Below are 26569 nucleotides of genomic sequence, written 5' to 3'. Positions count from 1 at the left end.
TTTGGGACAACCTAAATCTGTGTTCCCAGGCCATAGCCTTTTATATTTAGCTCCATAATAAGATAACTTTTATTTCCTTTGGGATAGGAGTTGTGTTTATTTTGTGTTTACAGGATACAGAAGAATGTGCTTGTCTTCTGAAATAGGTAATCACTAAATAACCCAAACTCGGGGTTCTCCTTCCTCAGCCTCCCAGCTGCTGTGGTTAGAGGCCTGAGCTCCTGCGACCAGCAAACTGACCTGAATTTAGAACATGAGCCTACTAATTATTGATCCCTGAAGTTTTCTTTTTAAACTGAGATACTAACTTTGCACGCTGTGGACTAGGTCACAAAACACACACGCCCCTTTGCCTGTCTGAGTGCAGACACTGAGGACCGGCCAGCAGCAGTGAAATGGGACCCATCTGAGGGAAGCAGTGTAGGTGGGAAACAGCGATGACTGCGCTGCATTATATAGCCTTCCATACAATTTGTATGTTTATGTGTTCAATTACCGAGTATTATATGCACACTCCGTATATGAGTCAATAGGAAAAATAAATGATCATAAAATGGCAAGCAGAAGCCCGGAAATGGAGAGGTCCCACATACTCTTAATGTTTTATACACTACGGCCATTTCCCTACTGTAGAACTTCTACCAAAACTGACATTGGAAGGAAAAGCATGTGTGTTCACGGGTCCACAGGGGCGGGGAACCAGTAAAGTTTTGGTGCTTGTGAAAAGAAGGGAATTGAAACGTTTTGGCCTCTGGCTAATGTGGGAAAAACTCAGCTATCAGAAATCTCCAGATAAGGTTTCATGGAGCGCCTGGGGCAGTTTCACTCCTTACAATAGACACTGTGTTGAAACAGGTTTGGTGGTGGCCAACCTCCACCCATAGGCTGCAGGGCTTTTGTGCGCTCTTGTACAACTAACTCACTATGGCAGGACAGCTTGCACCACACTTTAAATCGGAATTGTTCCACTGGGTTCCAAACAAAATTTGGATGGTGAGATGCATTTCATGAAAGGGAGAATGGTCGATTTTAACAGGCATGGTGCTGCACCTGCAATCCCAGCAATGGGGAGGTGGAAGCAGGAGGAGCCAGAGTTCAAGGCCAGCCTTGGCTACTTAGCCTGTTCAAGGTCAGCCTGAGCTACCTGAAATCCTTCCCCCTAAAACATGAGTCTGACAGAAAGAGATGGAGGGAGGAAGAGAGGGTTAGTTGTTGTTGTTATTATTATTATTTTGGAATTAAATTTTGAGTGACCATGGTCTGGAAACACAGATTCAGGATACTCCAAATTCCATGTTCCAATATGAAAGCAATTTCATGAAGCAGTATCCTTTCACAGAACAAAGAAAGTCATAGTCAAAGCAAGTTTAAAATACATTCTGAGCTGGGCGGTGGTGGCACACGCCTTTAATCCAGCACTCGTGAGGCAGAGGCAGGCGGATCTCTGTGAGTTCGAGGCCAGCCTGGTCTCCAAAGCGAGTTCCAGGAAAGGCGAAAAGCTACACAGAGAAACCCTGTCTCGAAAAACCAATAAATAAATAAATAAATAAATAATAAAAAAAAATACATTCTGAGTACATGGGCCTCAACTGTTATCTGATGACATTCTTAGCTTTTGAGTTGATGGAAGCTAGTGGTCTGCTAAGTTAATAGATTCCAAAAGATTTTTTTTTTTAATGTACTAGTCACAGGATGTTAGTTCTGACACAGAGGTGGGCAAAGAACGGTTATTTATAGAACTAAAGTTAGCCTAAGACAAGGCAATCAGGCTCTGGACTTGCAATATCCCAACCTCTCCACATCTCTGGAGTTTTAGTCTTTGCAGACACAGCTTCTTCTCAGAGTTCTTTTTTTTTTTAAAGATATTTATTTATTTATTTATTTATTTATTTAATTATGTATGCAGAAGAGAGCACCAGATCTCATTACAGATGGTTGTGAGCCACCATGTGGGTGCTGGGAATTGAACTCAGGACCTCTGGAAGAGCAGTCAGTGCTCTTAATCGCTGAGCCATCTCTCGAGCCCCTCAGTAGTTCTTGTTCACAGTATTTACCTTTCAAGAGTTTTCCCCAGCTTCATTGCAGTATTACTGTCACACGTCCAATAGGCACACGTTAGGACGGAAGAGGCGACTCACAGGTTAAGAGTGAGCACACGCTCTTGCAGAGGAGGAATTCCATTTCCAGCATTCACGTGGAGTGGCTCACAGCTGCCTGTGACTCGAGCCTCTTCAGTTACCAGTGCTTAAGTGCCTTTTAAAGGAAAAGGTGACATCATATCTTTCTTTCCTTGAGACAAGTTCTTACTGTATAGTTCCAGCTTGCCTGAAACTCATTACATAAACCAGGCTGGGCTTGAACTCACGGAGATCCACCTATCCTGCCTCCTGAGGGTGCTGAGATTGAAGGAGTCTATCACCATCCTGGGTTTCATTTTTCTAGATATTGAGAATTTCTTCCAGGAGTGGGATAGAATGGCGTTGAGGGAAGTGTGACTCATACCTAGTCTACAATGTCACCACAGTCGCTCCCTCTGCATGTGTCGGAGGATGTACTGACTGATCTTCACTTGCTTGGGATTCCTCAGAGTCTTGTCCTCGTAACTCTTGTCTACCGGATGTGTTGTCAAGAGTACGTCCAGTCATTTGCTCATCTTCTGGATTACCAGTCTTTAGGAGCTAGCTGGGATGCAATGCCTGATGGTTGCTTGCTCTTGAGGATCTCCACCTAGGTGTTGGTGGGGTCTCCAGGAGCTTCTGGTGACTGTCCTTCACGTCTGAGCACCGGGCTCTGGACTTTTTCTGATACCATCCCACCAAGTCAGTGACATTCCTTTCAAGCATGCTAGGACCTGCAGCTGTGTGAGCATGTTGTCCAGCTCAGTGATGTCCTTGCTGCACTCCACTGTATTCTCGGTATTGAGTAGTTCAGTCTCCACTTGTTTACATTTATGATTGATTGACTGACTGATTGATTTTACATGTATGCGTGTTTTGCCTGCATGTAAATGCAACAGTTGCATGCCTGGCGCCTGCAGACGCCCAAATCTGTATGCACTTATTGAAGGCGTCTGCCCCTCTGCTCCCCCTTTTCCTACTGCTTCAGGCTATATTCTAAAATGTTGGGGCAGATGACAGACTTGTTCCCACAGGCCTTTTGGGGCTCATCAGTGTTGGGCAGGGAGGACAACGTTCTTGGTATGCATGCTGTCCAACCATACTGAGGATGTGACCAAAACCTACCAGGACCTGGACATCTGGAATGAAAATTGGACTGGCCAGCTCACTGCACCCCATTTCCTTTGTTCACTAAAGCCTTATTAGCTCCAAGGCAACGAAGCTCAAGGGTACTCTGATCCCAGGAGCATGGCTTCTAGACAGGACTCTGCCTCTCCCTCTCTATAATAATCATGTTTTCTGTATCTGATCCTCTGTGACCCATGAACCTCATTATTCAAATTCATTCCAAACCCAGAAAACTGCTGGCTTAGGGTGGCCTTGGTGGATGTTGAGTTTCGGGGACCCCAGTCTCTCACGCTAAGCACAACAGAGATGAGAAAGTCTTTATCATTCTCAAAGACACCCCGATATTCCTGTATCACAGACATGAGTATTTTAATAAACCAATGAATACAGAGTAAACTTAACTTTGGTCATCTGTAAGCGATACTGATTTTATCTTGATTATATTACAGTGTACATTTACACCAAACTGCTAAGATGGATAGACAGATGGCCAGGAAAGACAGTCCTTCAGTCTCCTTCAGACACAACGTCCCATCTCCCATCAACACACACAGGGGTAGGGAGAAATACAGCTGCTCCTTCCCAAGGTCCAAAATACGAGAACAGAAGGAAGATGGAGGTATCAGACCAGCCAAGGCCCGAGGAGGGTAAGCTACTTCCCTGAGTCAGATAGAATCTGAGTTTTCTCTCTGCTCCTGACTGGAAATAAAGACACTCCAATCTGTCTCAAAGATTATAGCATTATGTAAAACACATACACAAATAAAAACTCTCTTAAAAACAATAAATCAGCCAGGCGGTGGTGGCGCACGCCTTTAATCCCAGCACTCTGGAGGCAGAGCCAGGTGAATCTCTGTGAGTTTGAGGCCAGCCTGGGCTACCAAGTGAGCTCCAGGAAAGGCGCAAAGCTATGCAGAGAAACCCTGTCTCGAAAAACCAAAAAATAAATAAATAAATAAATAAATAAATAAATCAGAAATATATAGTGTCATTCAGTAACAATGTGTATTTCTGATAAGAGAATCCATGAACCTGCTATTGTAACAAGTGTACTCTGCTAGAAATACATGTGAACACATTGATGTCTCTCCAGTTTGTCGTGGAATTTATGTCAGGATTTACTGAATAACAGTAAGTCCATGAAGTTCAGAGTTTTTAAGGATATTTGCCATATAATCCCACCTTCCTTGATAACCTGACTGAGGTTCTTTTATGCCAATCTTAATTACTAGTATTAACTCTCATATCATACTACACAGCAAATATGTCTGTATACGTATGGTTTACAGAATGAATACAAGCTACAGAGGCTGCATCGGAGTTCAAAAGGATTCAGGAGTGGGCTGAGCATCCGTATTGCTAAATCATCTAGACCAGGGCTGAGGGAGCTGCTTCTGGTGCTGCTGGGGTCTGAAAGCAAGGCTGCAGGTTGAAAAGATCAAGGTTCGGAATAGAAAAGTCTTTCTTGTCCAAGCTGCCAGCAGGGGAACAGGTGGATGGGCAGGCAGCTGGGGAGGCTGCGCCAACTGTGGCAGACCCAGCTGAGGTGGTAGTCTTGGGCCCTTCACACACACACACACACACACACACACACACACACACACACACACACACACACACACACACACACACACAAACACCAGGTGTCAGGTGATAGGCTGGTGTAGGGCCATGCGATCACAGTATTAGGTCTATCACTTCTTGGGGGCCAGGTGAGGGAGTTATAACCTTCCCAGCATTTGGTGTATCTGCCAAGTGTGGTGATGTATTGTGTTCCCAATATATTGTGCACCCTATAAAGTTGATCTGAGGATCAGAGGAAAAAGCCAGCGACTATATTAAACATAGAAGTCAGATAATGGTAGCACACACCTTTAATCCTATCACTCAGGAGGCAGAGATCTGTCTGGATCTCTGTGAGTTCAAGGCCACACTGGGAACAGAACCAGGCATGGTGGCACATATTTTTAATCCCAGCACTAACCATAAAGGCCTGAAGGTCTGTACAGACAGACAGGAAGTGACAGAGCTGGGCAGAAAGAGGAAGCGATGTAGTGAGGCGGAGAGAGGAAGTGAGATGGCAGAACAGAAGCATATAGGCGTGGGTATACAGGAAGTAGGTCTCTTTGGGGACTGAGGTGTCAGTGAGGTGAGGTTGTCTGTGGCTTGTTCTATTTCAGATCTCTCAGTTTTTCACCCCAGTATCTGGCTCCGGGTTTTTATTAGTAAGACCGTTTAGCAATTCATCTTATAGCTAAGTTCTTAGCCTGGTTTCCGATACGTTTTAGTACACCCAAATACCCCAACAATCTCAACTCACTCCAGTAAACTTAGAGCCATTTCTTTCCTACTCCCAGGAATAAGTCATCTATCAGTCTGTGCTGCAGGCGGAGGAGGGTACCGTCATCTCCAGAGGCAGAGACAGGTGGATCTGTGATTTGAGGCTTGCCTGGTCTACCTAGTGAGTTCCAGCCAGCCAGCACCATCCCAAAAAACCAAACAAGGAAATAACAAAAAATTACAGCTTAAGATTAATCTGTATAATGTATGTATATACGTATCACATATATATCTACACACACATACGTATATTTAGAGTGTCTCCATGTAGCCCCAGCTGTGCTGGATCTTTATATGTAGACCAGGGCTGTTTTCAAACTCCTGGGACCCGTCTTCCAAGTGCTGGGACTAAAGGCGTTCACCACCACACCCAGCCACCGACCTATCCTCTTGACCTGGACTATCCATTCCAAACTCCCGTTTGCAATGAGAGGCACCAAGACTGACATGTTTAATTTCTATAAATGTTTGGCAGAGTACTTTTATCTGAATCTATTAGTCTTAGAAGCTCTGGCTATTGTTTTGGATATCATTTTTTAAAAATGTTTTACTAGGAGATGAAGTCAGTCCCTCACTACCACAAATTATGCAGTCTAGTTCCCCAAATTTGGGGGAATCGCAGGGGTCAGCACATGGCATGCAATGGATAAGCCTCACCCTGGGAAAACCACCGTCCTGATGATCTGCTCTAGTTAGAGCAGGACTTACCACAGCTTATGAGAATACTGGTGTGTAAAACACTGGAGTCCGCTCCAAGCATTTAAAAATGGCAATATCAATGGATGTGTAAGTAAGGGGGAAATTTTTTGAGGGGTCTCACCTGAAGACAAAGAACTAAAGGAAACTAATGGCTGCTAGAATTCACCTCTCTGAGGGATGAGTCCCCCCATATTGTTTGTCCAATGCAAAGTGTACAGCCTTGTAATCACACACACAAACAAAACTGGACCCAGCAGTTTTATTTAAATATTATTTGTGCACACACACACACATATGTGCATGTAACAAGGACCAAAGAAAAAGTATTAACCTGTGGGCACACTGGAGGCTCAGAAGGGGGAAAGTGATAAAATTCTATTTCAACTAAAAACATTAAAAATAAGTGATAAAGCTTTAACTATATGAATGTGCTGCCTGCACATATGTATGTGTGCCACATGTATGCAGTTCCCATCAGAGGAAGGTGTTAAGATTCCCTGGCACCGATTTTAAAGACAGTTGTGGGATGCCATGTGGGTTTTGGGGGCTGAAATATGGGTGCTCTATACTGCTGAGCTATCTCTCCAACTTTTTGTTGCTGCTGTTGCTTTGAGCCATTGTGAATGGATTTCCCCCCAGCTGCCGGACCCCCCCCCCCTTCTCAGCAAGCTAAATAACAGAAAAACTGATTAACACCTGGGCGTGGGGACACAGACCTTGAATCCCAGCACAAGTTCAGAGGCCAACTCATTCTACATAGTGAGACCCTGTCTAAAAAAAAGAAACCAATACTGATTTGTAATTTTTTCTTTTTCTTGGAGACAGTGTTTCTCTGTGTAGTCCTGGATAGCTCTGTAGACCAGGCTGGCTTCAAACCCGCCTGCTTCTGCCTCCCGAGAGCTGGGATTAAAGGCGAGAGGACTCATAACACTGACTTACATCAAACCATGCTTGTGTACCTTGGCTGAAACCTATTGCTTCCAGTCCCTTTTTGAGCATGTGCTCCAGTCCACAGTAGACTTTTGGCTCTCCTGGCGCTGGGGTTGCAGTTACAAGCCACCTCAGGTGCTCGACTCAAACCTGAGCTGTCTGGTTCATCCTTTTTTGTTCTTGTATAGGGAACTAGAATTAAAAACTTGTCACATGATGGCTCAATGTGGTCACATCACATTTAACTTATTGCTACCTCATGGTAACCACACAACCTCCAACCTTTCACCTAACTAGCCTAGCACCTTCCAGACCTGCCTTTCACCGAGTGTATTTTTTTTTTTTTTTTGGTTTTTCGAGATAGGTTTCTCTGTGTAGCTTTGCACCTTTTCCTGGAACTCACTTGGTAGTCCAGGCTGGCCTCGAACTCACAGAGATCTGTCTGGCTCTGCCTCCCGAGTGCTGGGATTAAAGGTGTGCGCCACCACCGCCCAGCTCCAAGTGTATTTTCTTACTGTCCTCTTAAATCAGTCTGCTCTGGGTATCACTCTTGCTGGCACTGAAGGCCTGTGAGCCCAGCCCAAACCTCATTTCAATGTTGTTTTTTCTCTAAATACTGAGCACCAATGGGCCAGACTTATACACTTGGCATTTTTATTCATTTTGTTTTTCAAGACAGGGTTTCTCTGTGTAGCTTTGCACCTACTTTTCCTGGATGTCGCTCTGTAGACCAGGCTGGCCTCCAACTCACAAAGATCCGCTTGCCCTGCTCCCCACCCCACCCCCCCTTTCAAGACAGTCTTAGCTATCTGGAACTCAGGTCTGCCTGCCTCTGCCTCCCCAATGCTGCGATTGAAGGCGTGCACACACCACCGCCCCGAGGCATTTTTATTCTCTGTGCATTTATACTTGGCACTGTGGTCAGCACCTCCTGCAGAATCAACAGAACAAATGAGATGTCTATCGTGTGAGGAAGGGGCACAAATGTTGGGGGTTTGCCTTGTTTCTCCTTCATGTGGACTTTGAAGATTAAAGTCCTCAGGCTTGGCTGCCAGGGATTTACTGGAGGACCATCTCATGTTCAGTGCACAGGCGTACGTACAGCAGGACTGTTTCCTAGTTATTTGCACATGTCCATGTAAAGTCACTAGAAATGACTTTACATAGGTCAATCAAAATCCCCGATGTCTCCAGAACCAGACAACTGCACATTTTGGGGAGTTTTGAATTGTCAACAAAATTACTGGCAATTCTTCCTCAGCCTCCTGACCCCTGGATTAGACAGTTCAATCAAGATACTTATCACCCAGGAGGCAGCAAAGACACTTGACAGATCAAACGAAAACAGAAAACCAGAAGTCAGGAAGGCCCAGAACTCAAGAGTCCGACTGCAACACCAGCAACCCACGGAGAGTCTCAAGCCAAGAGGGAGGGACCCAAGCAGAGCAGTGGGGGCCAGAAACCCAAACAGCAGCACGCACTTGTCTAAGAACAAAAGCCGTCATTTACTGTATTTGTCCCGGGAATCTCTTATGCTCACCAATGAACACTGAAATTCACACAAACAGTTCTGTGCATCACATTGATCGTGGTTTCTTTTCTTTTTTAGGGTGTCTATTCTTAGGAGGTGGCACACAAACACCTGTAGGGCTCAAGTGATCCTCTGTCTCAGCTGGAAGTAGCTGAGTTGTCAAGGGATTCTAATCCTGGTTTTTCAAACAGAAAACCAGCAAAAGCATTTTCTAATTTAAGCCCATCATGAGAATATCAGAACATAGCATTTTTCATGCTTACTAGACACATAGTCAAAAACAAAAACCAACCCAAAACCAGGAGCAGAGGTAGTCCTTGCCCAACAAACTTTAATAAAAAAATTATATATAAAGAAGCACCCTGCCGACAGCTTAAGAGTTGAATCTACAAAGGGTTGTAAATGTCTACCTTCAAATTTTTGAATTTCTCTAGTTTTTGGCCAAGTAGACACCAGACAACAGAAAACTTTCTAAATGTTACTAGACAATTAAGCAAACTTTTATTGAAGCTTACATTGTGGTACAGAAATACATTTCAACTGATTCAAAGCCCAACACCAATGAAAAGAAATCATGGCACCCATACTTCCCCTCCTGCAAGGATCACTGTTCAATCTATTGTTGGTCTTCTAGGCTTTTCCACGAGAATCTCTGCAAATTTCAACATTAGAATTTGTAATTCTGTAAGATCAGGGAATGAGAGCTCAAACCAACAAAATCTAGTGGGTTACAAAATCCAGCTTAAATAAGCACTGGTCCTCCCAAATAGCAGTTCAAAACATTAGGTGCTGTGCTCATTACACAACCAGACTGATAAAGCTGATTGGAGGCTTCCCCAATGAAGCATTCAATCAACAGCATGCTTAAGGTACAAATCCAGACAGTGTTCCAACCACTTGATTTCAAACCAAGTAGATTCTATGTTTAGAAACGCTAAAAAAGTGTTTCGTTATAAATACGGAAGGAACAGAACATCACTGCATCAGTCCAGAAACTACCAAGAAAACAGTACGAAGGCAATAAATAGGAAATTAAGTCCATTTTGCTCCTCTCCCAGCTGTTGAAATCCCACAATATCTGCAAATGCCACTAACATGCCAACTCTTGAAAGCCTATTATTTCTAGTCCCATTAAACATTTCAGACGATTGTGTTGTTTTGTGTGTTCATACATTTACTACCTGGCTGAGTAACCTGGATAGTTGTTCACTGGATCATGTGAACACCATGGTAAAAGAAGACCACACAGAACAGGTGAAGTCAGAACTCACATGCATCACACACACACACACACACACACACACACACACACACACACACACACACACACACACAGCTTCTAAGTCACAGATAGAAATGCCACAGATTCTCCTTTGAATCAAATTTTCTTTTAGTAGAAATTGGTGGCCAATAGATTAAAAGTTGACTGCACGTACCGAGGTCAGAATATCTAGGATTAAATATCTGCTTCGATTTAGTGGACTTCCTCTGGTCACTACTTAATAAGTTAGTAAAGGCATGGCAGGTGCTCCGTTAAAGCCAAAAGTGCACCGCACAGCTGACTAGTTCCAATGAGTTGTTTTTTTTTTTTTTAAATGGGTTCTCTCTGCTAATCACCCCTGGAGACCGAATTCTTTTCATTTAATACATTCAGCTTTGTCATTTATCTTCCACAGTTCATGCCAATAAGGAGGCCCCATTCTTATGTCTTAAAAAAAAAATCAAGCCAGGGACCACCTCAAACATCCCACCTGGGTATAAGATTACTATATAAGCCCTGTGTAACCGTGTATTGCTTTAATGGGGGAGCAGTGAGTTGAGGGAAGAGGAAAAGACACCGTGGTGAGAGTCTAAGAAATCAATCACAGGACTATAAAAGCAGGAACAACTATTCAAACAGTAGAACACAAAACAGTAACCCGAATCAGCATTTTCTTACAAGGACTCAACTTGTGGAAGAAAAACTTTAATTGCCATTGCATAAAACACCTGTATGAAGTAAAAATTGGTCTTGAATAACATTAGTAGAGAATATGCTCTAGAAAGTGGAGGTAACTGGATGTAAAAACTCTGGCAGCAATTTAATAGAACAGTCGCAGATGGTCAGCTGAGGCCAGCATCTAATGAGGACGAAAGCCTTGTCTGTGGGGGATTTTGGACGATGCCTGCAGAAATATTACACTGTGCATAAACCAAATTGAATCATTTTCACAAGTGTCGTAAGGATTCATACAGTCAAAGTTCTTTTCTACATGCACTTCAATTCCACAGCAAGAGTGGCATAGAACACCTAAACACAGAGGAGAGCATTCATGCAAGATACCTAACTCCTTGATATAATAATGCATACACTTCAAAATGATTACACTATCAATAGACCTAGGGCTTTCTGCAACTACAAGGTGGTGGTCATGGAGAGCACAGCCCCCAGTGTCATCATCTAGAAAGCAGCCACCACCTCCTGTGTGTCTTCTCTTTTTGCGTTTTTTCTTCTTCATTTTTCTTAATCAACTCTGCTGTTGTTGCTGCTTCTTAGCAAAACTGGTAAAAACAAAATTGTAATCATTGAACATAGCACTCTGGCAATCTAGACGTTTAAAACCTTCAATCTTCTGGGGGGAAGAAAGCACTGTGCGACATTTAGAACTCTGGGGAAAAATGGAAACAAACATTAGTACTTCCAATCTCTAGATTACTTTCAGACAAAACAGTAATGCCACGAATGGATGACTATCTTAATCAAACATTAAATAATAAAGATTTTATTTATTTAATGCGTGTGTGTGTGTGTGTGTGTGTGTGTGTGTGTGTGTGTGGCCAGACGGGATGTACGACTCCTTGGCATTCCGGCGTTTTGTGAGCCAGCTGGTGTGGGTGCTGAGATCTGAACTTGGGTCTCCTGCTGAAGGTGCTCTTAACTACTGAGCTCTCTCCAGCCCCAAACTGGCATTTTCTTTTTTCTGTGGGCATCTTATAGTCTCTGACCAGGCTGTCAACAGGGATCATCAGTACAACAAGAGCTTGCTAACTGGGTACCACACAAAACAGACTACTGAAAAGCTAATGAAATGTGCAAGGTTTCTCCGCCCACAGAAACCCCTGGGAATGGCACTGCAGTATATACAGCTCAGTAACCAGGTACAGCTGTCACCCGACAGCATGTCTTGTGGCGATCCCTGTTATCCCATTTACTTCAAGGCTTTATTACTCCTAGCAACCACATTAGTTGGGCTGGGAAGTGCTTGCCTAGCATGTGCCTAGCATGGATTCAGTTCTAGTGTGGCTGAAAGGATAAAGAAAACAGAAGTCAAATTACCTGATTAACAAACAAGGTGGTCACAAACTTTCCTGGCTTGAAGACTTCCACAACCTTCCTGATCAGGTCATCGTAGGAGGTCTGACTTAAGTTTGTTTCAAAGCTAACATAAGAGAATTCTGGTTCTGGAGTGATGTGAATAGTCCAATATGTTCCCTTTGAGAAAAGTTGTATTATTAGTAGTAATAGAAAGGAAAGATATAAATATTAAAACATCATTGAAGATTCTATTTACTTACATCCGATTTCATCCCATTCATCGAGTAGCCACAAGGATTGAACAGTGTGGCATCAATGACAGAACCTGGTATCAGGTCACGAATTCCACTCTCACGAGTGACATCCTTTGCAGTAACACCATCTTTCATGTAGAACTGGTCCATAACTGCTGGGTCGAGCTCACTCATCAGAATTTCCAGGGTTTGATCTGGCTGATTGATTACTCGGCTCTCTGGGAAATCCAAAGTATACAAGTACCTACATAGAAGTTAAAGCAGCTTAGCTTCAACAGAGCTTACAGATTAGAATGAGCCTTACATTGATTCTTTCAAGAAGCCCATACCCAGCAGGGCAGTTGTGGCAAACTCCCAGCACTTGGGAGGCAAAAGCAAGCAGATCTCTGTGAGTTCGAGACCAGGACGATCTACAGAGCAAGTTCCAGGACAGCTAGGGCTACACAGAAGAACCCTGTCTCAAAAAGCCAAAAGAAGCCCAGGCCCCCCTCTCTCACAATGGGCATACTTAAAAACCTTATAGCAGCTGTGGCTACTGTATCAGATCAAGCCAGGTAACATTCTAGCCTTGAGTCGGAAGTGGGGGTTTCACGAGCCCCCAACCTTAACAGAAAAGCCAGGGACACCTGATGGCGCTTAACCACCCTGAATACCCAGGAATACAGATATAAGCAATGAATTCAAACACTCTCTACCATTGAACTACACTTCCCATCCTTTTCCTTTTGTCTCACTATACTGTCTTTACTGGCCCTGTTCCTCTTACCTCAGCCTTCAGAGTAGCTAGGATTAACAAGCATGGGCTACCAGGTCTAGCTTAAAACAATACCCCTGTTCCCTCCAAAACCCACACACAGGCAACAAAACCAAACCAAGATCAAGATTACATACCAACAGTCAGAATTCATACGTCCCATACAATATGCTGCTCCATCTGTAAGGAAAGAGAATATTTTTAAAAATCCACTTAACAGGATGGTTCATTATCAATTATCCAATGAACAGCTTTATTCGCCACCTATTAAAAATGTCATCAGTGAAGAGAAATTAAAGTGGGTAAATTCGAAGAAGAAAAAAAACCGATCTTCTCAGTGCTCTTTTTAAAAGGTTTGTTGTATGTGTATAGTTTGCTGGTAGCACATGGTACTTTGTGCTCACAGGTCAGACCCATCACTCTGTGGGCACCAGGTCCTCTGGAAGAGCAGCAAAGGCTTAAATCCCTCAGTGCCTCCCTTCTGCTCTTACCCATTTCTCTTCTGGCTGCCACTGACACTCCTGAAATACAGACGGACCTAAATGGTTGAGAAATTACAGTTCACCTTCTTCCTAAAACTCTCACAGGCAGAGAATTGGTTACTTTTCTATTCTTCTTCTTCTAACTCATAAGCTGTTTTACTTACATATCCCTTCCCAAACTGTTTTAAGATTTCCCTTAGCACAGCACATCAACTAGGAAATGACACCAAGTAAATATCCACCACTTTCTGGCAGCACCTAGTGTTTGAAGTCATAAATTACGGGTAAATACATGAAGTCTTTTTATTTCTTGAAGTGTTGAAGATCAAATTCAGGGCCTCATACACGCTAAGTATGCATTCACCACTATTTGTGAGCTACACATACCTTGCCCACAGGATTTTTACCTTTAAATCCATTCCTGTAAGTGATTTTGCAAAGTTATGAAGATATCTTAGGTTTAGAACCACCCACCTTATTTCACCCCAGCTGGTGTTTTTGAAACAAGTTTTCACTATCTGGCCCAGACTGGCCTTGAATGTTAGGCTCAAGGGCTCTTCAGTCGACTTACTAACCAGGAATAAAGGCTTTGCTTCCCAATGACATTCTGTCTACCTTAGCAGCACTGACATTATTTTTTTTTACAAGCGCACAATACAACTTGTACTGTTACCCACACAAGCAAAATTTGCCCAAAATCTTTAAACATCCAGATATACAGAAAAAAAAAAAGCACAGAATTAAAATAGCACCACATTTACACACACACACACTTCCAGTAGCAAACAATCCAAACAATGATGGAGTTCCAGGCCAGCCCCAGACCACCAAGGGCTAGCTACATCATGGGACCCTGTCTCAGAAATGGCAACAAAAACAAAAACACCCACCCATCTTTAAATGGCTGTATACCTAACTTTAACAGATTAGAATTACTACGCTCTATTTTTACTTACTTGGGAAAATTGCATTAAGAAACTCAATTTCTTCCTGGAAGTTCCGGTGTGGGTACCCTTGGTGAGAAGGCTTCATGAAATTCTTACGAGAATAAAAGAAGCTCTTAAAAGAGAGAGAAAGAGATCTTTAGGAATTTTTCTCTAAATCAATTTTCTATATGTAGAAAAGACAACAAAATAAAAACTTTACAAATGTTTCAAGGTGTGACTGTGAAGCACACAAATTAGCCACCAGAACGACAATAATATGCACAATTTCACAACTGCAACGTCCTTTTTAAGCTGGAATAGAATAAAAAACACCACGTCTATCAATGGGTCAGAAGCACAAAACACACTTCTTCCTGGCAAAGTGCTTCCTCTCAAGGGCTCTACCTCCATGTGACTCCCAGCACTCACGGAGGCTCACAAACCCGCTCTAAACTCCAGCCCCAGGGAATCCAATGCCCTAGTCTGGCTTCCCTGGGCACTGGGCACACATGGCACACACATTCATACACATGTGTACAAGCACCAAGAGCATGTGGAGGTCGGAGGACAACCTGTAGTCATTTCTCTCCTGCCTTTTGTGGTTCTGGGGATAAAACAAGATGTCAGGCTTGCATGGCAATTGTTTTTCAAGTCAGTCAACACTCTTAAGTGCTTAAGTGTTTTAGATTTCTTACAAGGACAGTTGAGTATTATCAGAACTGCACTAGTGGGAGGGTGTGACGTTTCACAGCTTTAATCTTAGTACCAAGGACACCAAAGCAAGAATGTAATAGTGTTGTTTGCTTTTACTCCTTTGAGGGGCCCACCACCCAGCTCCCAAATAAATCACACACAGAGGCTTATTAATTACAAATGCCCAGCCTTAGCTTGGCTTGTTTCCAGTCAGCTTTCTTTAGCTTAAACTATCCCATCTACCTTTTGCCTCTGGGCCTTTTCCCTTTTCTCACTTTTGTAATCTTACTCTCACTCTTACTCTGGGGTTGGCCCCATCTTTCCTTGCACCTCTTCCTTCTTTTCTCTTGCTCTTGTTCTCCCAGACTTCTCCTTCTCTATCTTCTCTCTGCCTTGCTATTGGCCATTCAGCTCTTTATTAAACCACCAGGTATTTTAGACAGGCACAGTAACACAGCTTCACAGAGTTAAACAAACAAATGCAACATAAAAGAATGCAACACACTTTACATCATTAAATGTTCCACAGCATAAACACATCTTAAAATAATATTCTACAACAGTGTAAATTAGAGACGAGCCAGGGCTCCAAAGCCAGATCCCCCATTTCCCACCCTCCAAAATAGGCTGAGTATGGTAACATGAATCTGTAATTCCAGAACTCTGGAAGAAGAGGCAAGAGAACTGAGTTTGAGGCAAGCCTGGGGTATGCCCCCAGATAGCATCAGCAGGGCAGGCAGTGTAGTGACAGAACTTTTGACTAGCATATGTGAAGCCTTGGTTTGGGTTCAGTCCCAACCACAGGTGCAAAGAAACCAAACTTCCGAGATTTTAATGACATTTCTTTCTTTGAGGTAAAATATTAAAATCCAACCCAAACAGAAACCACTCTTGACACTGTGTCTGAGCACTTACTTGAATTGAGTCAAACCCACTGTAATCCCTAGCAAGCTTCAACAGGGGAACCAGTGCTTTCAGTAAGAGGGTGGTACCACATGTCTTCAAAATGAACCGTCTCTTGGAGACAAACATGCTACTCTCACTGCAACAGAAAGGCACAGGATCATCACTCAGCATGTTCACTGAAAATACAATCAATGCACCAGCACGTCAATATCTGTAATTTTTACATCACCTTTGGACGTACATTATATGCACAAAATTAGAACTAGAAAAACTATTAGCTTTATATCCTTTCATAGCTCATGCCCATAACCTACATTCAGTCACTCCTCATATCTCCTAATATTTAGCCTCTCAGTCTCTCTTCTACACACACACACACACACACACAAAAACCTATTGGCTAGGTTCTGCATGTGGGAGTACATGCATTAACCCTGAGACTGTGTTATCTTGTAGTACATTCCAAGCACTTCATATTCCTGCAATTGTGTGATTTTATTTTTTTCTTTAGAGTGAATATTATTTAGTTTTATTTCATATTCATTCTTATGTCTGGACACCACACACCACAGTCTAACCCAGTACGGCTGGTATTGTATGCTCACCACTATTTCCTAAGTAACAGATTTTACCTCCTCTTGGACACCACTGCTCTCCTGTGTTTTTTCATCTTTAACTAGATAACAAGCTTTGTGAGGAAATCAATGTTTTTGTACATCATTATATACTTGGCATGGTGCACACTAAGCATTGACCAACATTTGCGCATGCTAAACACAGACTTAGTTAAAGATATAGCCATATATTATGCATGTTATTTAATGTAAGGCCCAATGCCCACAGTATAAACTAAGCATTCAAAGCATTTATTGGTTAAGCCAACCTTGCACCTATTTTTAAGGCCAGCCTGGTCTACAGAGCGAGATCCAGGACAGGAACCAAAACTACACAGAGAAACCATTTCTCAAAACACCAAAAACAAAACAAAAAACCCCTGAAAAACACAGATTCCATGAGAGGAGAGTGTGGCTTGTCTCACCCATGGCTACAATCAGGACTCACCTGAGTACATAAGCTTCCTGCTTGTCAGTCTTTGTCACACTTATGATTGAGCACTGCACATCCTTCAAAAGGACATCCCACTCAGATCTGTCATTCAACAAAACCCACAATTAGCAACAGGACTATTTCTACCAGACTTTATTCTTTAAGACCACCTTTGTCCTCCGTTGTTAGAGATGGAACCTGGTCCGTGAGAGGCACTCTACTGAGTTATATTTCTAGTCTCTTAAGATAGATTTTAAACAGAAAATCTGACACAGTAACTAGGGCCATTTAACTCATTTATTTATTTGAGACAGTGTTTCATTGGGTAGCCCTGGCTCATGTACACAGGCTGGCCTCCAACTCAGCTCTGTCTGCCCCAGCACTGTGATTAAAGAGTGCACCACACCACACTGGCCATTTCCCTTCCCTTTTCAACTTGAAAGTATTTATTTTATGTGTGTAGGATATTCTGCCCACATATGTCTGCATAAGACATGTGTATAGTGCCCAGAGGCCAAAAGAGGCCATCACATCACTGGGAATGGGAGCTACAGATGGTTCTAAGTGGCCACATGGGCGGCTGGAAATCCAACCTGTGTCTTCTGGGAGAGTAGCCATTGCTCTTTACCAGGAAGTCATCTCTCCAACCTCTCCATTTACTATCATAAGCAAAGAGTATGTATTTCTTCGGGGCAGGGAGGGAGACGGTCCTTTCTTAATCATGATCTTTTTGTTTTGAGATGAGTTTCTCTGTGTAGCCCTGGCTGTCCTAACTCACTTTCTATCATGCTGGCTTTGAACTCGGAGACCCACCTGCCTCTGCCTCCCAAGTGCTGGGATTAAAGGTATGCACCACCACAACTCAGCTTTTTTTTTTGGGGGGGGGGGTGGTATCTTTAGCAGTTACTTCAATATACTTACTAATACTTACATTCTAATCCATACACTTCCTTGTTGGGGGTTGAGTTCTTCTTTGCACAGGCTACAGACAAATGTCCTTGGCCTTTACCCACTCACAGGCCAGAAGAAGCACCCCCAGTCTTCAGCTGTGCCAACCAAAAACATCTCCAAATACTGCCACATGTCTCCTGGGTAGCAACTGTCCCCAAGTAAGAAACACTGAACTAAGTCAACGAGAAAGTATCCTTTAAAGGGTTGGCTTTGTTGACTATCAGTTTGAATGCTATGTTTAAAATCCGTAATATCGCCGGGCAGTGGTGGCGCACACCTTTAATCCCAGCACTCGGGAGGCAGACAGGAGGATCTCTGTGAGTTCGAGGCCAGCCTAGACTAGAGTGAGTTCCAGGAAAGGCGCAAAGCTACACAGAGAAACCCTGTCTTGAAAAAAAACCAACCCCCCACCCCAAATCTGTAATGCCAAGACTTACCAAACAGAACCATTTGGTGAAATAGTTACTATAGGCTAGTAATCTTAGTGCAGGGTTAGGGATAAAGCACACATCTTCAACCATCATTACCGACTCCACTGGACTGACTTTCTAAACAGATAAACAGCCAACTCAGAAATGCCTTGCCAACAAGCTTTGTTGTCTTCCTATCACGTGGACACCAATAAAACTTTTTCTCTTTAAAAAAAGTCAGCACACCTTCTTGTAAAGCTAGGAGATAATTATTTCAAGGCAGATAAATGTTCTTAAACTAATCAGTTCTGCCTCTAGTAGACCCCCCCCAAAAAAAAAACAAAAAAAAAAAACCACAGGAAAAAAAAAAAACCCCAAATACTATATATGAATAGATCACTGTAGGTTCTAATAAGGCATTATGTACCTTCATAATCATTTGGTTAAGACTTTTACGTCAGTGTTTCCATGAGAGAAGTACTGACTACTTTGAACATCACTGTGAGTTGAGGAAGAAGCATGCTGGGATACTAGAATGGAGGAAGCACAGTTCAGTTGTCTCTTACTAACTAGAACTAGACAAAGCTGTGTGCTGTACTCAGCACCTGTGACTATGCTTACTTATAACCTAGCACTGGAGAGGCCCAGACTGCACAGCTGTCTCAAATAAACTAGCCACAAGATGATACTCAGTGCCTGCCTAGCATACATAAGGCTGAATTCCAGTCCTAGCTCTTTCTTCGAAGTGAAAGTGAACAGCAGTTATGGAAAACTGTATAGAACCCCCACACATGAAAGTTAGGTCTAGAACACTGTACTCTCTAGTTCCACCCATTTGCCTGCAAATTTCATGCTGTCATTGGTTTTTCTCTGCTGAGTAGTACTCCATTGTGTATATGTACCACATCTTTTTCATTCATTCTTCAGCTGACAGGCATTTAGGCTGTTTCCAGGTTCTGGCTATTACAAATAGTGCTGCTATGAACATAGCTGAGTATGTGTCTTTGTGGTATGATCAAGCATTCCTTGGGTATATGCCCAAGAGTGGGATGGCTGGGTCTTGAGGTAGTTCGTTTCCTAATTTTCTGAGAAACCGCCACACTGATTTCCACAGTGGTTTAGAACACTGTACTCTCAGCATAACTTACAATAGCTTAAAAAAAAAAAAAGAAAGAAACCCCATCAAACGCTTGAACCAGGAGCATATTAACATTGAACAGTCACAAATACTCTACCACTCCACCCCAGTCAAGTCCACACAAGCTAAAAAGGCAGAAGAGGAGCTGGAGAGGTGGTTCAGTGGTTGAGAGTACTGCCTACTCTTATAGAAGACCTGGGTTTAATTCCCAACACCCACATCTACCACATCATTATTCTTTATTTTTACACTGCTTTAGGTATACATAAGCTACAGACTGAGACAGGGTTTCTCTGTGTAGTTCTGGATCTCACTCTGTAGACCAGGCCGGCCTTGAACTCACAGAGATCCACCTCCCGAGTGCTGGGATTATAGGTGTGCGTTACCACGGCCCGGGGCTACAGACTGTTTTTAAAAGAGATTTTTATTATTTTGTGTACGAGCACTTTGCTGCATGTGTGCCTGTGCACAGCATACAGCCTGGTGCCCGCAGAGGGACGACGGCACCCGATTCACAAGATAAAAACTATTTGAACTACACTGAATGAAATCAGGGGCCGAGAGGAGAGCCACATAGATTCTGTTGCCAGAGACTATCTGAGAAAGGCAGCCAGAGATTTTAATCTATGGTTACACTCATATCACTTCCTAAGCAAAAATGGCTGGTTTCAAAGTTCAGTTTACCCAGTCACTGTTTAAAATTCAACAGAAGCTACTAAATTAGTGAGCACACAGCTTTACTATGGTCTGTTTCTGAGACTCTTATACTCAGGTCACTACTAACCCAAGGTAGACCTTGTGTCAAAAGTAACCAAACACAGCATTTACTATTTACCATGGCTGCTCACAACTGCTTCCACCCCAGCTCCAGGGGATCTGATGCTCTCTTCTGGCCTCCAAGGGCACATGCATGTGTGCACGCATGCACACAAACATCTAAATAAATTGTTCCAAATTTAACTGTACTGTTTTCTCTATTGCTGCTACTTTATTCAGTGTATGTATGCTTAAGATAGATAGCTTAAAGGCAACAGAATGACTCGGTGTATTATAGTACCCAGTTTGACCCACAGAACCACGGGAGGGAGGGGGAAGACGAGATGGAAAAGAACTGACTTTGGTTGGTTGCCCTCTGCCCTACAGGAAGAAACACGTGTAATAACAGTGCAGCACTACAACAAGAGTTGGTGTGGGCAGCCACGGATCCAACTCAAAGGTTCTCTGGCAATGCACTGTGAATTCCTCCTGTCTAAGTGACCACAACTCAACACGGCAACAGTCAACTAAGAAGGGAGCTCGGAGTGTTCTGGCTGAGGTGTGACTACCTCCAACAACAAGAAGGGGGGGCCATTAGAGGAATGAGGCGGGTCGGAAATTGGAGGAACTCAGGAGCCAGGCCTGGTGGCACAGGCTTTTAGTCCCAGCACTCAGTATGCAGAAGCAGGAAGTTCTCTGTAGTTCAAAGGCCAGCCTAGTCTACATAGTGAGCTCCAGGACTATGTAAAAAACCCTGTCTCCAAAAAATAAGTTTGCACTGTCTCGGCATTAAAGCCTGGAAAGACAAATCCTTTTTGCTTAAAGGGTCTATTCTATTCGCTCACACCATACACAAAAATCACTTTCAGGTGAGTTTTGTATCAGTATGAAGCGATGTAAAACCTTTATGGGAAAACATCTTCCCCAGATTGAGATTAGCAAAGATATTTAAAATAGGGCATCACAAAAGCTACCAGGGAAAATTATTACCAATAAACTAAACTTAACGTGTGCACACCAGTATGTGTGGACATGCATGTAGTAGCCAGGTGACAATTCAGGAGTATGTCTGCCTCTTACCTGTCCCAGCTTCCCTAGGGTTCTTTACTGGGTCAGAGGAATCAAGTTCAGTTCCTAGCCCTGGGCTAACTGTAAGCTATCTTCCCAGATCCATTTGTTTTCTGAGATAGGGTCTCACTCATGCCTAGACTAACCCCAAGGCCCCTGAAATCCTAATGCCCCATTTTTCTGATTCCAGGTGAGCACCTCAGCTGAAATCCTAACAGAGCCTGGCTACATACAGATTAAGACACCACCTCAAAAAACAAAACAAAACAAAATGAAAGAAAAAGATTAATGAATCCAAAGTTACTTCCTATAAGGAGCATCGCCAAAAAGATACAGGATTGATGGGGGGTGGGGGGGAAGAAGCTGGGAATCTCACTTTGCAGACCAGGCAAGCTGCAAACTCATAAAGATACATGGCCTCTGCACCTGAGCCCCAGGATTAAGGCACATATCACCACACCCATCCAATTTTACCATTATTGTGTATGCCTATCTAGCATGCATGCCATGATGTACTTGTGTATGTCAGAGGACAACTCTTTTTTTTTTCCTTTTTTCTTTTGGTTTTTCGAGACAGGGTTTCTCTGTAGTTTTGCACCTTTCCTGGAACTCACTTTGTAGACCAGGCTGGCCTTGAACTCACAGAGATCCGCCTGCCTCTGCCTCCGAGTGCTGGGATTAAAGCAACTTTTATGTGGGTTTCTGGGATGAAACTCATCTTGCTTTTGTAGACAAGGCATCAATCTGCCTGCCTCTGCCTCCAGGATAAGATTAAGATCACGTGCCACAATACCCAGCAGCACATTCACACCCCTTTGCAATCCATCCTTCCCTTTGTCAAGGCCTCCAGTCCATCTGTTTTCATCATTACTCATGTGTTGTATATATCAATGGCTCATTTATCATTTATCGCTGGGTAACACTCTGTTGTATGATTTACAACTATCCATTTGTTCTTTATTTTATTAAAGATGTACGCCACCAATTCCTAACCACCCCCCTTCACCCCCCCCCCAGAAGAACTGTTTCCAGTTTGGGAGTTTATCACAAAACTGCTATTAAAATTCCTAAGTCCTTATATGGAGATATATTTCCTGCTTTTGCTGGCAAACACACATAAACCAACTGGATCTTTCTTAAAATGATCAGGCCTGGTTATGTTGTTTAAGATGTTCCCCTGCTTCTTGCAGAAGGTGTGAAAAAGCAACCCTTATTTCTAAAAGGCAGGGCACCTCTGTAGATACTAGGATATCTATTCTTCATTCTTTCTGCAGGCTTATGTTCACGATGCTTCAAACATAGACTGCTTCTGTATTTAACTGGTCTGCCCATCTTCCAACTTCAGCTTCCTGTCTGCTCACATTTCCATAGCTATTGAAGGCAGTATTTCCAGCAATGACATGTAAGGACTTTCTGATTATCAAATATTATTCAATACAACACAGTTTAATGACTTGTAAGACCAGCCTGGTCTACATAGTGAGTTCCAGGCCAGCCAAAGCTACATGGGGAAAACTGTATTCCAAACACAAAACTCTGAAAGTTTACTTTGTTGAAAAGTGGGCTGAAAGTCTGGATAAAAAGAACTTGGTGGTGGCACTTGCCTTTAATTCCAGCACCCAGGAGGTAGAGGGAGGTGGATCTCTGAGTTCGAGGCCAGCCTGGTCTACAAAGCAAGTTCCAGGACTACACAGAGAAACTCGTCTCAAAAAAAAAAAAAAAACCAAAACAAAACAACAACAACAAAAAATCGCCCGGCGGTGGTGGCACAGGCCTTTAATCCTAGCACTCAGGAGGCAGAGGCAGGTGAATCTCTGTGAGTTTATGAGTTTGAGGCCAGCCTGGGCTACAGAATGCGTTCCAGGACAGGCTCCAAAGCTACGCTGAGAAACCCTGTCTCGAAAAAATTAAATAAATAAAAATAAAATAAAACATCAAAACTGTCAACACTTAACTACTGTAAATATCAGTTTATTTAATCCCATTACCCCACAGTAATTGTTTCCATTTCAGAAATGGTTTAGGACTCCCACAAGACTCCTTGTTAAGCCACTGACTAGGTAGGTTTACCTACCACATACTTTTTTTCAGATCCTTCTTTAAAAGCCTCAGAGTAAATAACAACCAGTGCACAGCTTCTTTATTTTTTCAGTCAGTGAAAAATAGTGAACTTTCAGTTCTTTCGAACAGATTTCAGATACTACTTGCTTAAGGTTAGCTGTAGAGTAGTGCTTAAGACTGTATCACACAGAAACAGTAAATTTCAGTTACTTGGTTACACACAAAGTATATGCGGTTTTCAAACAGTTAAAGGAAGCAACTGTCTTTTTTAAAAGGCCCCTCTCCTTTACCCAGGAGACACTTCACAGGCACACGTTTATTTGTATGGGCGTTTTGCCTACATGTGTCTGTGCTCCACGTGTGCAGTGCCCGCAGAAGCCAGAAGAGGGCGTCAGATGCCCTGGAACCAGAGTTACAGAGGGTTGTACGCTGCTATGTGGGTGCTGGAAATTGAATCCGGGTCCTCTGGAAGAGCATCCAGTGCTCCTGTCTGCCGAGCCATTTCTAGAGTCCCATTCTGGCATCTTAGACTAAGAATTTGGGGACAACAACATTTTCCCTCTATTATAGGTGTCACAGATTATTTTGGGCTTCCAAATGCTCTTTCTTGCAATTTCCTACCGCACCCCGTCATTCACTTCGTACCAAGATTTTCTAGGAAAGAATCCTGGTAGCACTAGCTTTGTGAGGAGCCCATCACAACCACCAGTTTTCCATTTGTGAGGGGAATAAGCTTCTCCGTGGTTATTACAAGATTAACGACCACTGAAAACGGCACACACGGCAAATGGGACTTGAAAACGGAGACCGTAACGCCTCAGGCTACACTTCCCCCTACAATGGGAACCTCCGCAGCAACTAGTAGGAACTGCGTTTCCCAGGGTACCTTAAAGTCTCGGCAGCACGTGGCCGCCGGGATTCTCCGCTCGCTTTTTTGTCAGAAGACGGTTGCACGGCGCAGCCAACATTCCTAAAACGCCCATTGGTCCACACCCTGGGGCCAGGCTCCCGGAGGGGCCCGGGAGCTCATTGGTCCGCCTCTCAATGAACCGGACCACGCCGGTTCCTCCGCCACCCTGGTGGCCCTGGCGCCCCGAGGAGCACGGCGGAGCCCGTGCAGCCGGTGTCACCGCCGCCGGGTCCACGCATCCTCAGCACCAACTGCACCCTCGTACGCGCGATCCCATTCTCCGCGCGCGCGACGTCCCGTTGTCGCCGCCGCGGGTGACCGCCGGGGTGCGAGCGCCGGGGCCCCCAGCTTGCTTTGCTCCAGCTTAAGGCATTATTCGATAGGTGCCCGGGGCTGACCCGGCCTCCCTCCACCCCCCGTGATCGCCGGCAAACCCTCCTCCACCCCCCGTGCTCTCCCGGACCGCCGCTCGGTAGTAACAGGTTACACAACCCAAGGTCAGGAGACCCGGGGGGCGAGCTCGCCCTCCGGAGGGTCCCGAGGCGCCCGGCTTTGCAGGGCACGGCGGGGCCCAGCACTGCGACACGGCCGCTCCCGCCCCATCCCGCCGCCCGGGCGCCGCCGCCACGCGCGGCAGCCTACCCCGCGGCGGGAGGCCTTGCTCCCGAGCCCCGCGGCCCAGGCCCGCCCAGCTCGCGCTCCGCCCGCCCGGCCGCCCCTCACCCGCGCGGGCACGCCGTGACGAGCCACACCTGCCGGAGGGCCGCGCGCCCCCCCGTCCCGGCCCCGGCCCCAGCCCCGGCCGCCCGGCCGCGCCATCCGCCGGGGACGTTACCTGAGCACGCGGCCGCGCCGGCCTCCTCCCCTCCCCCCGGCGCCGGCGGCCCCGCAACGGCAGCGCGGAGAAGAAGCCCGTTCCCGCCCGCCCGCCCGCCGACCTGGCCCCACCTGAGGCCGAGCCGCGATCGAGCCTCGCGGGCGGCGACGACGGCGGCGAGGCCCCCCGTCTCCGGCCCCCCGCACCCACCTTGGGATGGTGCGGAGATCCCCAGATCCCTGGCTTGCGTCGGACTGCTGCCTGGAGAACCAGACCTCCAGCAGCTTCTCGGTGCCTTCGAAAAAATGTGCAGCTTCCATCACCGTGCGACGAGCGAACAACCAACAACCACAGAAAATCAACTAAATTAAACCTCTTCTCCCGCCGCTCCTGCCGCCGCTGCGGATTGTTCCAGCTGTGTTACTAAAGTTCAGGTTCCTTTTTTTTTTTTTTTTGCTATAATTTTATATTAACTTTTTTTTTTTTTTTAAAAAAGGACTAATAAAATTTTCCCGGCTATTTTTTTTGTGTGTGTGTGTGTGTGTGAGCGAAAGTTGAATGTGAGTCTGTTGGAAATAGAGGCAGATACAGTTCAGTCTCTTGTAGTCCGCTGCTTTCCCGTTAGAGAGAGTTGAGCGAGCGCTAGCTAATGTCGCCGGCCATACTGTGTAAGCGAGGGTTCTGCGTGAGCGCAGACCTTATATAAGGCATCCTCCCCGGCAGGCCAGGAAGTGACGCGTCGCCCCGCCCTCGGGGCCCCATAGGCCCAGCTCCGTGTCAGTCAGACGTCGCCGAGCGCCGGCTGGCTGGCGGTGGGCCTACTGGGAGTGCAGGGGATTTGCAGCTTGGTTGCAGATGGAGCGGCCGCTGTCCCCTAGAGCGGGAGACCGCACTGTTGTCCGGCTGGGGACTTGGGAAGCTGGGCTGGCTTGGAGAACTGTTGGGGCGAGCGGGAGTTAGACGAGGCTGTCCCACGCTGCGTACAGCCGGTTAGCAGAGAACAAGAGGGAGCCTTGAGGGGCGTCTGCGGGGCTCGGCGGGGGCGGTGGCCACTGCTGGGTTGGCGTGGTGGCTTTGATCCAATGGAGTTCCCCCGCTTCAGCCGAGGGTTTTGTTGTTTTGTTTTGCTTTTTTGTTTTTTTTTTTTTTGGGGGGGGGGTTCTTTTAAGCCATTCTTTCATGTGTTTTTTCGAGACGAACGCAGCCAAGGCAATGAATGCAACTTAACGTTTGTCGGTGACGTACGTGTTGCCGGGGGTCGGACTGGAAAGCGCTTTCTTTAATTCTGCTCCTGCTTTTATCTGATGTGAGAATGAATGCCGCTCTCGACGGGTTTACACAATAGCCAGAAGCGTT

The 26569-nt window shown here is 44.8% G+C and overlaps 1 protein-coding gene across 4 annotated transcripts; it reads right to left on the bottom strand.

Moving 5' to 3' along the window:
- Positions 1-10321: 10321 nt before the first annotated feature.
- On the bottom strand, positions 10322-25905 carry Amd1 (adenosylmethionine decarboxylase 1). Of its 4 annotated transcripts, none has more exons than XM_076552417.1 (8): positions 25424-25905; positions 17118-17204; positions 16065-16191; positions 14487-14589; positions 13186-13228; positions 12301-12538; positions 12062-12217; positions 10322-11393 (listed from the first exon to the last, which is right to left on the bottom strand). In XM_076552417.1, the coding sequence occupies exons 1-8, from the start codon at positions 25531-25533 to the stop codon at positions 11253-11255; spliced, it is 1005 nt and encodes a 334-aa protein (XP_076408532.1). In that variant the 5' UTR covers positions 25534-25905; the 3' UTR covers positions 10322-11252. The 4 variants fall into 4 exon arrangements, with proteins under 4 accessions (XP_076408532.1, XP_042117981.1, XP_076408533.1 ...); XM_042262047.2 differs by lacking the exon at positions 25424-25905 and adding an exon at positions 24373-24757; XM_076552418.1 differs by lacking the exon at positions 17118-17204 and having other exon boundaries at positions 25424-25904.
- Positions 25906-26569: the final 664 nt, after the last annotated feature.

This window comes from Peromyscus maniculatus, chromosome 16, assembly GCF_049852395.1.
Source record: "Peromyscus maniculatus bairdii isolate BWxNUB_F1_BW_parent chromosome 16, HU_Pman_BW_mat_3.1, whole genome shotgun sequence".
NCBI classification, from domain to species: domain Eukaryota; kingdom Metazoa; phylum Chordata; class Mammalia; order Rodentia; family Cricetidae; genus Peromyscus; species Peromyscus maniculatus.
Note: the sequence above shows the minus strand (reverse complement) of the source record. Positions and strands in the feature narration are given on the sequence as shown.

What these genes read in the sequence shown, in the direction of transcription:
- Amd1 (XM_076552417.1), bottom strand. Translation starts at nt 25,533, where the DNA reads ATGGAAGCTGCACATTTTTTCGAAGGCACCGAGAAGCTGCTGGAGGTC. An exon ending in GATCTCCGCACCATCCCAAG is followed by an intron (nt 17,205 to 25,423) that starts GTGGGTGCGGGG and finishes GTTGAATGACAG; the next exon opens with ATCTGAGTGGGATGTCCTTT. An exon ending in CCACCTTGTTTGTTAATCAG is followed by an intron (nt 11,394 to 12,061) that starts GTAATTTGACTT and finishes ATTTTTCCCCAG; the next exon opens with AGTTCTAAATGTCGCACAGT.